The sequence below is a fragment of the Saccopteryx bilineata genome, chromosome 2 (assembly GCF_036850765.1).
Source record: "Saccopteryx bilineata isolate mSacBil1 chromosome 2, mSacBil1_pri_phased_curated, whole genome shotgun sequence".
NCBI classification, from domain to species: domain Eukaryota; kingdom Metazoa; phylum Chordata; class Mammalia; order Chiroptera; family Emballonuridae; genus Saccopteryx; species Saccopteryx bilineata.
In genome coordinates this window covers 161,737,812-161,751,171 of record NC_089491.1, presented here as the reverse complement: position 1 = coordinate 161,751,171, position 13,360 = coordinate 161,737,812, and the positions used below count along the sequence as shown (strand labels likewise).

General features: G+C 40.7%; 1 protein-coding gene across 1 annotated transcript in view; it reads left to right on the top strand.

The window, feature by feature from the left end:
* Positions 1–13,360, top strand: part of PSPC1 (paraspeckle component 1) — a 90,993-nt gene that overhangs the window by 7,199 nt on the left and 70,434 nt on the right. Inside the window, exon 2 of the mRNA XM_066258272.1 lies at positions 5,406–5,707. Within this exon, the coding sequence (XP_066114369.1) occupies positions 5,406–5,707 (302 nt within the window). The remainder of the gene's footprint in view (positions 1–5,405; positions 5,708–13,360) is intronic.

Below are 13,360 nucleotides of genomic sequence, written 5' to 3'. Positions count from 1 at the left end.
TGGTTTCAATTCAAATACATATTTTTGATTGATTATAGATACCTCAGTATACATTTAGTGCAGTGGTTCTCAAATGGGGTAGATTTGCTTCTCAGGGGACACGTGACAGTGTCTGAAGACAATTTTGTTTATCATTACTGGGAGGTGGTTCTACTGACATAAACATCCTACAGTGCACAGGACAGCTCAACAAGAATTATCTTGGCCATAATGTCAGCGGTGCTGAGGTTAATAAATCCTGATATAGAACCATTTAAAACCATGAACAGTTTAAACTTTCAAAAAGGATTATGGCATTGAAAATTCCTGACAGCATAAACATTTTACTTGGGCTAATGGTAAAAAATTACTTTAACAAAAATTGAGATTTGTTGTTTTCCCTGAAAAAATATGTCATGGTGAATGTCTCTGAATATAAAGAGTTGATTTCCACTAGAAACACTCTTTAGTTTTATAGTGTCCTCACCACGCTATCTGTCCTCCCATCCCTGAACATTTTATAAATTTTTATTATCCTGATCCTATAGAGAGGAAGGGGGAGGAGAGAGAGAGAGAGAGACAGGAACAGGAACATATATCTGTTCCTGTGTGTGCCCTTACAGGGGATTGAACCGGCAACCTCTGTGCTTAAGGAGGATGCTCTAAGTCAGAGGTCCCCAAACTACAGGCCCGTGGGCCACATGCGGCCCCCTGAGGCCATTTATCTGGCCCCCACCGCACTTCCGGAAGGGGCACCTCTTTCATTGATAGTCAGTGAGAGGAGCATAGTTCCCATTGAAATACTGGTCAGTTTGTTGATTTAAATTTACTCGTTCTTTATTTTAAATATTGTATTTGTTCCCGTTTTGTTTTTTTACTTTAAAATAAGATACGTGCAGTGTGCATAGGGATTTGTTCATAGTTTTTTTTATAGTCCGGCCCTCCAGTGGTCTGAGGGACAGTGAACTGGCCCCCTGTGTAAAAAGTTTGGGGACCCCTGCTCTAAGTCTAACCAACTGAGCTATCCAGCCAGGGCCAAACATTTTATTATAAAAGATTTGTGATAAAAATGAATGTGTAGCCTGACCAGGCGGTGGCGCAATTGATAGAGTGTCGAAGTGGGACACAGAGGACCCAGCTTCGGAACCCTGAGGTCACCAGCTTGAGCTCAGGCTCATCTGGTTTGAGCAAGGGGTCACTTGGTCTGCTGTAGCCCCCCCCCCTGCCCCCGCCATCAAGGCACATATGAGAAAGCAATCACTGAACTAAGGTGCCGCAACGAAAAATTGATGCTTCTCGTCTCTCTCCCTGTCTGTTCCTATCCGTCCCTCTCTCTCTTTCATACACACACAAAAAAAGAATGTGCATATACCCACCACCTAGATTCCATAGTTAAGTGTTGCTATATATGTTTTTTCACCTATCTGTTCATCTCTCTCCATTTATCAATTTATGACTCATAAATACTCCAGCATGCTTATTGTTAATTATAGTCCAGTGTTATTTTTTAAGGTATTTGAAATCTTGTTTTTTTAAGCAAGCAAGAGAGCCAGAGATAGACCGGAAGGGGGAGAGATGAGAAGCATCAACTCTTAGTTGCATCACTTCAGATGTTCATTGATGCTTTCTCATCTGTGCTTTGATGGGGGTTGGCAGTGGTGGTGCTTCAGTTGAGCCAGTGCCCCTTGCTCAATTGAGCGACTATGGGGTCATGTTTTTGATCCCATGCTCAAGCTGGTGACCCTGCACTCAAGCTGTTGAGCTCATGCTCAAACTGATGACCTCGGGGTTTCAAACCTGGGTCCTCAGTGTCCCAGGTAGATGCTCTATCCACTGTGCCACCACCTGGCGGTATTTGAAATCTATGTACAGTGAAATGCACAACTTTTAAGTGTATGATTTGGTGATTTTAGGCAGTAACATTTATCTGTTTTAACTCAAACTCCTCTCAAGATATAGAACATACCATCATCCTGTGAAATTTCCTCATGTTCCTTCCTATTTCCAATATTACCTATTAACATTTTAATTCAAGACTTCGTTCCTAAATCTGCCTTTCAAAGTTGTTAAATTGTGTGACGTATTAGGTACATAATACTTATTCATAGTTAGATACTCATTAAATATTTGCTAGTACTATTAAGAGGAAAAAACAGCAATCTTCCTACCAAAGAGCATGCCTGCACCTCCCCCCTTGTCCTTTTCCTCTTACCCCCAGGAGTGTTTTTCTTGCCTCTCCTTTTCTCCTAAGCTCCAAGGGACCCCACAAGACTTAACAATCAGGAAAGCAGTAGGACAGTGGCAGCTTGTCCCTGGCTAGTCCCCGAACCTGTTTCCAAAGTCCCTTTTTCCCTGACTTTATTCCTACACAGCCAAAAAAATTCTTTTACTGCTGAGGGAAAAAAAGAGTAAAGAAACAAAGTGGCCATTTTGAACATTTATACAAATGTTAGATTTATTTGTCTTTGTAATAATTCTGTAGATTGATTTTTGCATAAGTGCAGTAATTTAAAGCTGTTGTGAACATTATAGGGATTGAATGAAGAAGCTCTTGTGACCCTAAAACTTCTTTTATAAAACAGTATATTTGTACTGTTTTTTTGCAAATGCATTAAAACCTCTTTAGGTCTCTCTGGAGAGTTCTGAACACAAAGAAAGAGAACATGCCTTGGTTGGATAGCTCAGTTGGTTCAAGTGTTGTCCTAATACACAAAGAATGCTGGGTTCAATACCTGGTCAGGGCACATGCAGAAACAAAATGTTTCTGACTCTCTCCCCTCTCTCTCAAAAAGCCATTCAATCAATCAATCAATCAAAAGAAATAAAGAAAAGGAACATATCTGTATTATTAAATTTGCCAGTTTGTTGTTCATTGTTTTAGATGCCTTTTTTCTATACCAGCTTTCATTTCTTCAAAAAGGAACATCTCATCTTAATGGTTTCAGCAGTAAACATACCTTTTAGTTTATAAGTGCATGTATACTTGTTTCTCTATAAAATGGAGAGAACTCTTATAGTCCAGAAGAGTGTGTGTGTGTGTACGCTTCTCCAATATAAGGGTGAGAAATGTGTAGCCCATGAAAGTATTTCTGGAGAAGTGATTTCCAACATCTGATAGTAGTTTTCACAGATAATATAAAAGGGAAATCGAAATACAAAGGAGAGGGGATTTGTCTGACATTGGAGAGGTAGATGGGTTGTTTTATTAAGAGGAATAAATATCAAAAACATGAAGGGCAAAGAGAATTTTGTTTTCAGTAATTTTAGCAACTAGTACTTGGTCTCAAAAGTAATTATGTATTTCTTTTAATATATGTAGGAGATTTTTAAAAAGATACTGCTTAGAATATTTAGTAGTTTGTGATTTATGAGCAGATAATCTAAGGGATGGCTTTTAAATAAAAAAATTTAATTAAAAATTTTTTGAGCGAGACAGGAAGAGAGAGAGAATAGCATCAATTGTTGGCCCACTTTACTTTTTGTTTTTTTGTTTGTTTTTTTTGTTTTGTTTTGTTTTTTTCTGAAGCTGGAAACGGGGAGAGACAGATAGACTCCCGCATGCGCCCTACCGGGATCCACCCGCACGCCCACCAGGGGCGAAGCTCTGCCCACCAGGGGGCGATGCTCTGCCCCTCCGGGGCGTCGCTCTGCCGCGACCAGAGCCACTCTAGCGCCTGGGGCAGAGGCCAAGGAGCCATCCCCAACGCCCGGGCCATCTTTGCTCCAATGGAGCCTTGGCTGTGGGAGGGGAAGAGAGAGACAGAGAGGAAGGAGGGGAGGGGTGGAGAAGCAAATGGGCGCTTCGCCTATGTGCCCTGGCCGGGAATCGAACCCGGGTCCCCCGCACGCCAGGCCGACGCTTTACCACTGAGCCAACCGGCCAGGGCTGTTGGTCCACTTAATTTTTTTTTTTTTTTTTTTTTTTTTCATTTTTCTGAAGCTGGAAACAGGGAGAGACAGTCAGACAGACTCCGGCACGCCCACCAGGGGCGACGCTCTGCCCACCAGGGGGCGATGCTCTGCCCATCCTGGGCTTCGCCATGTTGCGACCAGAGCCACTCTAGCGCCTGGGGCAGAGGCCACAGAGCCATCCCCAGCGCCCGGGCCATCTTTGCTCCAATGGAGCCTTGGCTGCGGGAGGGGACGAGAGAGACAGAGAGGAAAGCGCGGTGGAGGGGTGGAGAAGCAAATGGGCGCTTCTCCTGTGTGCCCTGGCCGGGAATCGAACCCGGGTCCTCCGCACGCTAGGCCAACGCTCTACCGCTGAGCCAACCGGCCAGGGCCTGTTGGTCCACTTTAGTTGTTCATTGTTTGCTTCTCCTATGTGCCTTGGGTCTGGGGACTTCAGCCAAGCCAGTGACCCCTTGCTCAAGCTAGCGACCTTGGGGTCATGTTGATGATCCTGCTCTCAAGCTGGTGAGCTTGTGCTCAAGCAGGATGAACCTGTGCTCAAGGCAGAAACCTCTGGGTTTTGAACCTGGAACCTCAGTGTCCCAAATTGGTGCTCTGTCCACTGCTCCACTACCAGTCAGGCTAAGTGATGGCTTTTTCCTTTTTTTCTTTTTTGGTGACAGAGAGGGACAGATTGGGACAGACAGGAAGGGAGAGAGATGAGAAGCATTAATTCTTTGTTGTGGCACCTTAGTTGTTCACTGATTGCTTTCTTTTTTTTTTTTTTTTCTCTTCTTCATTTTTCTGAAGCTGGAAACAGGGAGAGACAGTCAGACAGACTCCCGCATGCGCCCGACCGGGATCCACCCGGCACACCCACCATGGGGCGAAGCTCTGCCCACCAGGGGGCGATGCTCTGCCCATCCTGGGCGTCGCCATGTTGCGACCAGAGCCACTCTAGCGCCTGAGGCAGAGGCCACAGAGCCATCCCCAGCGCCCGGGCCATCTTTGCTCCAGTGGAGCCTTGGCTGCGGGAGGGGAAGAGAGAGACAGAGAGGAAAGCGCGGCGGAGGGGTGGAGAAGCAAATGGGCGCTTCTCCTGTGTGCCCTGGCCGGGAATCGAACCCGGGTCCTGATTGCTTTCTTATATGTGCCTTGACCAGGGAGCAACAGCAGAGCAAGTGACCCCTTGCTCAACTGGATGAGCCCGAGCTCAAGCCGGCTATAGCCTCAAGGTTTCAAATGTGAATACTCTGCGACCCAGTCCGATGCTCTATGCACCACCGCCTGGTCAGGCTAAGTGATGGCTTTTAATAGGGTATTAGAGTTGGGACTTTCTACTTAGAATGTTTAAAATTACTTACCTTTGAATAATTAATAAAATGCATGTGATACCAAAATTGAAAGACACGAAAAAAAAATGATTCTATTAGTCATTTCCAAAAGCTGCCCAGCTAGTCTACCTAGAAAACCCCCACTATTTTAAATTTTTATGTTGCTGTTATTTTTAAAAAGTGATTTTTCCTCCTAAAAAGGAATCCAGAACATTGGCTGAAATTGCAAAAGCAGAGCTGGATGGCACCATATTGAAGAGCAGACCCCTCCGAATTCGTTTTGCTACACATGGAGCAGCCCTAACTGTCAAGAACCTTTCTCCAGTTGTTTCCAATGAGCTTCTGGAGCAAGCATTTTCCCAGTTTGGTCCAGTAGAGAAAGCCGTTGTGGTTGTGGATGATCGCGGTAGAGCTACAGGAAAAGGTTTTGTAGAATTTGCAGCAAAACCTCCTGCACGAAAGGCTCTGGAAAGATGTGGTGATGGGGCGTTCTTGCTAACAACGTAAGTTTAAACATCTTGTCATTATTCTAGGCAGTTACATATGGGTTTCTCTCTGTTTTGTATTTCTGTCTCTCCTTGTAGTTCATACCATCTTGGCATATGGTAAGTAGGTGCTGAGTAAATTACTCAGTGACAGAAAGAAATTTTTGTTTATCTTTACGAATCAGGGTCGTACTTTCTTCCTACTAAGTGTATTGATTCATATTTGAATCTCAGGAATGTTTTGTATTATGATTTTTTTTCCTTAAACTTACCAAATGTCTGTTATATGCAAAGCAAAAAAGGAATATAGGATATTGAGTGTGTTAAATTCTGGACCTCTGCAATAAAGCAAATGTGATAAAGCAAGTCACATGAATTTTTTTGGTTTCCTAGTGCATGTAAAAGTTATGTTTATACTGTATTGTAGTCTATTAAGTGTACAATAGCATTATGTCTTTATAAAAGTACATATTCTAATTAAAAAATACTTTACTGCTAAAAAGAGCGAATACTGTTGGAAAATATGGCAGTGATAGACTGCAACACAGGATTACTAACACTTTCAATTTATAAACAACACAGTATCTGTGCAATGCAATAAAACAAGGTGTCTGTATTTAAATAATGAATGAGTGAGTGACATTTTAATCAACTTAATTGAGGTATAATTTACATGCATTATAACACACACAATTTTAACTTGACTAGTTTTAACAAATATACGTGTATTCACACAATGTATCACCATAATCAAGGTAAAGAACATTTCCATCATCCAACAGAAGTTCCCTTGTGCCATTTTGCATTTATTTCCGATACCTTATCCCTGTACTACGCAGCTGTTGATCTGTTACTATAAATTAGTTTTATCTTTTCTAATATTTCACATAAATCATATATAGTATGTACATACTCTTCTGTCTGATATATTTTGCGTAGCATAATGTTTATGAGATTTCATTCATATAATTTCATTTGTATTTTGTTCATTTTTATGGCTGAGTTGTATTCCATCATATGGTCATAACTAGAGTTTGTTCAGTGACCTATGTGGGTGGACATTTGAGATACCTCCAACTATCAGCCATTGTGAATAAAGCTATGATGAACATTTCTGTACAAGGCTTCTTGTGAATATTATGCTTTCATGTAGCCTGGGTGATAGGAATAAATGGCTGTATATTCAACTTTATTAAAAACTGCCAGACTCACCTGACCTGTGGTGGCGCCATGGATAAAGTGTCAACCAGGAAACTCTGAGGTTGCCAGTTCAAAATCCTGGGCTTGCCTGGTCGAGGCACATATGGGAGTTGATGCTTCCTGCTCCTCCCCCCTTCTCTCTCTCTCTCTCCCCCCCTCTCTATAATGAATAAATAAAATCTAAAAAAAAAAACAAAAAAACCTGTCAAACTCTTCCAAAATTCTTGAGCCATTTAATGCTCCCACCATCAATGAGTGGGTAAAAAAATTTTTTTTTTAAATATATTGTTTGATTTTAGGCTGAGATGTTGATTTCTTCTTATACGTGCCCTAACTGGGGACTGAACCGCAATCTTTGCATATTAGGACAATGTTCTAACCAACCAAACTATTTGGCCAGGGCATTGGGAAAGTTCTAGTTGCTTCATACTCTTACCTACATTTGATAATTTTGAGTTTTTGGATTATCTGAGTGTAGGTGTGTCTCATTGTGGCTTAAATTTTATATTCCTAACAACTCGTGATGAACATCTTTTCATGTGCTTTTTTTAGCTTTTTAAAATATCTTTTGTGAAATGTGTTGGACATTTTTACCTTTTTAATTTTTTAATTAATTTTAGTGAGAAGGAGTAAGAGAGACAGAGGAACATTGATCTGTTCTTGTATGTACCCTGACCAGGAATTAAACCCGTAACCTCTGTGCTTCTGAATGATGCTCTGAGCTATCCGGTCAGGGCATGTGTAACTTTTTTAATTGGGTGGTTTGTCTTACTGCATTAACAAGTTTGGATATAGGTGTATATTATGATTGTTTCTCCCAGCCTGTGGCTTTTTAATTTAATTTAATTTTTAAAATTTTTTATTATTTTTTGAAGATTTCATTTATTGATTTTAGAGAGAGACAGAGGTTGTAGTTGCTTCACTTCAGTTCATTGATTGTTTCTCATATGTGCCTTGACCAGGCAAGCCTCTGTTCCAGGTTGAGGCTCTATCACCTGCACCACCACTGGTCAGGCTGGCTTAGTTTTCTTTACAGTGTTCTACAAGAGCATAAATTTGTATAATTCCTAAAGTCTCACCAATTTTTTCATTTATAGTTTTGCGCTTTTTTGTAGCCTTGTGTGAAATCATTGCCTTTCCTAAGGTAATAAAGCATTTCTTGTTTTTTCTTGAGAAATTTTTTATTTAACCTTTTTTTTAGGTTTTTATTTATTCCTTTTAGGGAGGAGAGGAGAAAGAGAAGGGGGGAGGAGCAGGAAGCATCAACTCCCATATGTGCCTTGACCAGGCAAGCCCAGGGTTTTGAACCAGCAACCTCAGTGTTCCAGGTCAACACTTTATCCACTGTGCCACCACAGGTCGGGCAAGAAATTTTATATTCTTATTTATACCTGTGATCCATTTGGAGTATAATACAAGGTATCAATTCCTTTTTTTTATATGAACATCCAATTGTTCCAGCACTATTAATTAAAAAGATTATGATCTTTTTTGTTACCTTTATCAAAAGCCTGGGGAAAAAATCTGCACTCATTTCTGTTTCGTTGATTATTATGTCTGTTATACCCATACTGTTCTTTTTCTTTAGCCTAAACTTTGAAATCAGGTAGTTTCATCCAACATTACAGTATTATTTTTTTCAAATTGTCCTGGTTATTATTGTTTCATTTTGTAACCTTTCTGATTTTAAAATCAGCTTGTCAATTTAAAAAATATGATGCTGCGCTTTTGATTAGATTTGCATTGAGTCTGTAGCTCTCTTGGGGAAAACTGACATCTTCATAGTAATTGACTTTTTTCAATCCATGAATGTGGTATATCTCTATATTTACATAAAATACTATTTTTTAAAGATTTAATTTATTGACTTTTAATTTTATTTATTCATTTTAGAGAGGAGAGACAGAGAGAGAGAGAGAGAGAGAGAGAGAGAAAGAGAGGGGAGGAGCAGGAAGCATCAACTTCCATATGTGCCGTGACAAGTGCAGGGTTTTGAACTGGCAACCTCAGCATTCCAGGACGACGCTTCATCCACTGCACCACTGCTGGTCAGGCATAAAATACTATTTTTAATTAAAAAAAAAAATTTTAGGCCCTGGCCATTTGGCTTAGAGTGTTAGCCTGACATGCAGATGTATGTCCTGGGTTTGATTCCTGGTCAGGACACACATGAGAAGCAACCATTGGCTTCTCTAGCCCTCTCTTTCCCCCTTCTCTCCCTCTTTTTTTTTTTTTTTTTTTTTTTTTTTCTTACCTACCTTCCTTCTCTGCTCTCCCTCTTTTTTAAAAAAATATTTTATTTATTGATTTTAGATAGAGGAGAAAGAAAGGTGGTGGGGGAGGAGCAGGAAGCATCAATTCAAAGTAGTTGCTTCTGGTCTGTGACTTGACCTGGCAAGCCCAGGTCTTTGAACAAGCAACCTCAGCATTCCAGGTCAACTCTTTACCCACTGTGCCACCACAGGTCAGGCTTTCTTCTCCCCCTCTTCCCCTCTCGCAGCCAGTGCCTTGATTGGTCTGAATGTCTGTCCTGGCACTTGAGGATAGCTTGGTTGATTTGAGGATCTGCCTCAGTTGGGTTGCTGGGTAGATCCCTGTTAGGGAGCATGTGGGAGTTTGTCTCTTGATCTCACGTCCTCTCACCTAAAAAAAGAGTTTAAAAATTAACTTTAGAGAGAGAGGAAGGGAGTCTATGGCCATACCACCCTGAATGCGCCCCGTCTCATCTGATCTCAGAAGCTAACCAGGGTTGTGCCTTTTTGTGCTAGGATAGGAGAGAGAGAGAGAAACATCTCTTTGTTGTTCCACTTATTTATGCATTCATTGGCTGTTTCTTTTATGTACTCTGACTGGGTATTGAACCCACAACTTGACTTATTGGGATGACTCTTGAACAACTGAGGTACCCAACCAGGACCTTAAAACAGTCTTAAAGGAATGGGCAAGGTGTTGAATATAGAGGATCCTTGGGTTATGACAGTCTCTACATACGACATTTTGCGTTTATGACACTCCCATAAAAACTTTAGAAAGTTGAGACATGAGTGTTTCTGCTTATGCCATTAGTGCTGTATTTTTTTATACTACAGTATACAGTGCAGTATATTTATGTCCTTTTCCTTTATCTGTGGCTTAGTTGTTTTTTGTGTTCTAAATTATGATTTTACAACTGTGTTAGGATAGGTAAGTGACTTAGGTTAGGGTCTGTTTTGACTTACACCAAAATTCAGGTTATGTCACTTTATTAGGAATGGAACTGTGTAGTAACCTGAAGACCTTGGTATTTTATTATGTCAGGTATTTCATAATCTTGATCTCTTGGATTTCCACAGCACTGGTTATAATTTGTCCCATTTTACCGATGTTCGTTCAGAGATGTTAGGTACAGTAATTTGCTTAAGATTGCACAGCTAATAAATGGTGAAGTTTAGTCTTAGGCTAAATCCTTGCTTTTTATATTTTGCTACAGGTAGAGTGGTATATTCTTTCTGTAGACTCTGCTCAGGAATTTTGTTGTTAAACCATCTCATGGAACTCAGGATGCTCTTTTTCCTGCTGTTTGATTAGTGAATTTCAGCTGAAGTATCACTTCATGGAGAGAATTTCCTAACTGCTGTTTTGAAACGGGGCTTTGTTATTCTTTCTGATAGCTTTTTAAATGATTATTTGTTTACTTTTTTAAATTTATTTATTTATTTATTTTTTACAGAGACAGAGAGTGAGTCAGAGAGAGGGATAGACAGGGACAGACAGGAACGGAGAGAGATGAGAAGCATCAATCAATCATTAGTTTTTCGTTGTGCATTGCAACACCTTAGTTGTTCATTGATTGCTTTCTCATATGTGCCTTGACCGCGGGCCTTAAGCAGACCGAGTAACCCCTTGCTGGAGCCAGCGACCCTGGGTTCAAGCTGGTAGGCTTTTCCTTAAACCAGATGAGCCCGCACTCAAACTGGTGACCTCGGGGTCTTGAACACGGGTCCTCTGCATCGCAGTTCGATGTTCCTCTGCGCCACCGCCTGGTCAGGCTTGTTTACTTTTTTATTTTTGTTTCTTAGAAGACTTTTGGGATTATTTTGTTTAGCCTTGTATTCCAGGCCCAGGTATCTCTTGGTACTTACTAGGTAGTCAAGTATTTATTGATAGACTGACTTAATCTCAGATATCTGAGATAATCCAAGAGATTTATAGGAATGGTATCCTAGGGATTTAGTTTCTTAAAATAGATGTCCTATGTAATAAACTTTTTCTTGAAATTTTTTTAAATTGTCAAATGCTGTATATATTACAAAATGCTTATGTACTTGTATGATATATATACTGATTAACATTATGTAAAAGTAGGTATAAATTCTGTATTTATGTCGTTTTAAAATTATAAGAGGTAGAAAAATGGGGGGAAAGGAAAATTAAATCTTTTATCTCTGATAATCATTGTCCACAGTGTTAAACATTAGAATCGCACCTAGACCATTAGAGATGCTCATCCCCTAGAGCTGCATGGAATAGGTGCTCACTAGTTAAATTCTTCTCTCTCTAGTCTGTTTTTCTTTCTCTCTCTCTATAAATATATGTATTATTTTATTTTTTTAATGTGAGAGGAGGGTGGACAGAGAGACTCCTGCATGAACCACATCCTGCCCTAGTCAGGATCCACCCAGCAAGCCCCCTGGGCGATGCTCTGTCCCTCTGGGACCTTTTGGCAATGGAGCTATTTTTAGCACCTGTGGAGGAGGCTCCACTGAACCATCCTCAGCACCAGGGCCACATCGCTGGAACCAAAGGAGCCATGGCTGCGGGGGAAGGGGGGGTGGAGAAGCAGATGGTCTTATCTCCTGTTATGCCCTAACCAGGAATTGAACCCAGGACATCCACACACCGGGTCTGGCAGTCACTCTACTGCTGAGCCAACCAGCTGGTCCCCCGTTGTGTTTTTTTGTGTGTGGGGGGGGTTTTTTTGCTAATGATTATTTCAGATTGCCCTTGCCAGGTATCACAGTTGGTTAGAGCTTCTTCCAAATATGCCAAGGTTGCAGGTTTGATCCCCTAGTCAGGGCACATACAAGAATCAACTGATAAATACAGAAGTGGAGCAAGAAATCAGTGTTTCTTTCTCTTTCTCCTGCTCTTTCTAAAGTCAATTAAAATAAGATTATTGTAGGTTAATTTAAATGAAAATAAGGGGCAGAGTAAAAGGTTTACAGGTGTTTGTATGGGAAATACAATAATTCTTAAATAACATAAAAATTGTCTTGCATGTATTCAACTATAAACCTACTTTTGCCACAAAATATAATGGTCTAGTCTATATTTACCATTTTCTAGCTGATACTCTAAAAATAATGCTGGAATTGTTTCTTTAAAGCAGAAATATGTGTTCATTTCAGTCTTGGTTAGAAAAAGAAATTTTACCTTTAAAACAACTCTTTAATGTTGATGTAGATGGCATTTGCATTTACTAATTGTTAGCATTTGCCGCATTTTTTCCCCCACTGTATGTACTCAAAAAATTTTTTTTGTTTTATAAATTCATTTGAGAGTCAACTACAGTATTGTACTAGACTCCTGAGTATAGTACTTGGCGTATCTCCTGAGAATATTCTTATAAAGCCACAGTATAATTGTCACACTGAGATTGAACAATTTATTCAGTATAGTTTATATTTAATAAATTAATAGTTTTGTATTTATAATTTAATTATAAATTAATACAGTTTATATTTAAATTTTCCTCATTGCATAATAATCTTTATAACTTTTTCTAATCTAGTAGACAGCCAAAGATCACTTATTGTATTTAGTTATAATTCCCCATTTTTATAATAGTTCTCCAAATGAAATACGTAGTGCCAGAACATTGGCATTTTTGAAGTGTTCAGGACAGTGTTTTTCCAGAATGTTTTTCAGTTTTTGTTTTTTCTTAGGCTTTGAGGGTTTATACTGTTACTCTCATTTTTGGTTTGGTTGAGAAGATTTCTAGATATTTTATTTATTTATTTATTGTATTTTTCTGAAGCTGGAAACGGGGAGAGACAGTCAGTCAGACTCCCGCATGCGCCCGACCGTGATCCACCCGGCATGCCCACCAGGGGCGAAGCTCTGCCCACCAGGGGGCGATGCTCTGCCCCTCCAGGGCGTCGCTCTGCCGCGACCAGAGCCACTCTAGCGCCTGGGGCAGAGGCCAAGGAGCCATCCCCAGCGCCTGGGCCATCTTTGCTCCAATGGAGCCTTGGCTGTGGGAGGGGAAGAGAGAGACAGAGAGGAAGGGGGTGGTGGAGAAGCAAATGGGCGCTTCTCCTATGTGCCCTGGCGGGGAATCGAACCCAGGTCCCCCGCACGCCAGGCCGACACTCTACCACTGAGCCAACCGGCCAGGGCCTATTTATTTTTTAATTAAGTGAAAGGTGGGGAGGCAGAGAGATAGACTCTCACATGCGCCCCAACCGGGATTTACTGGGCAGTGCTGTCTGG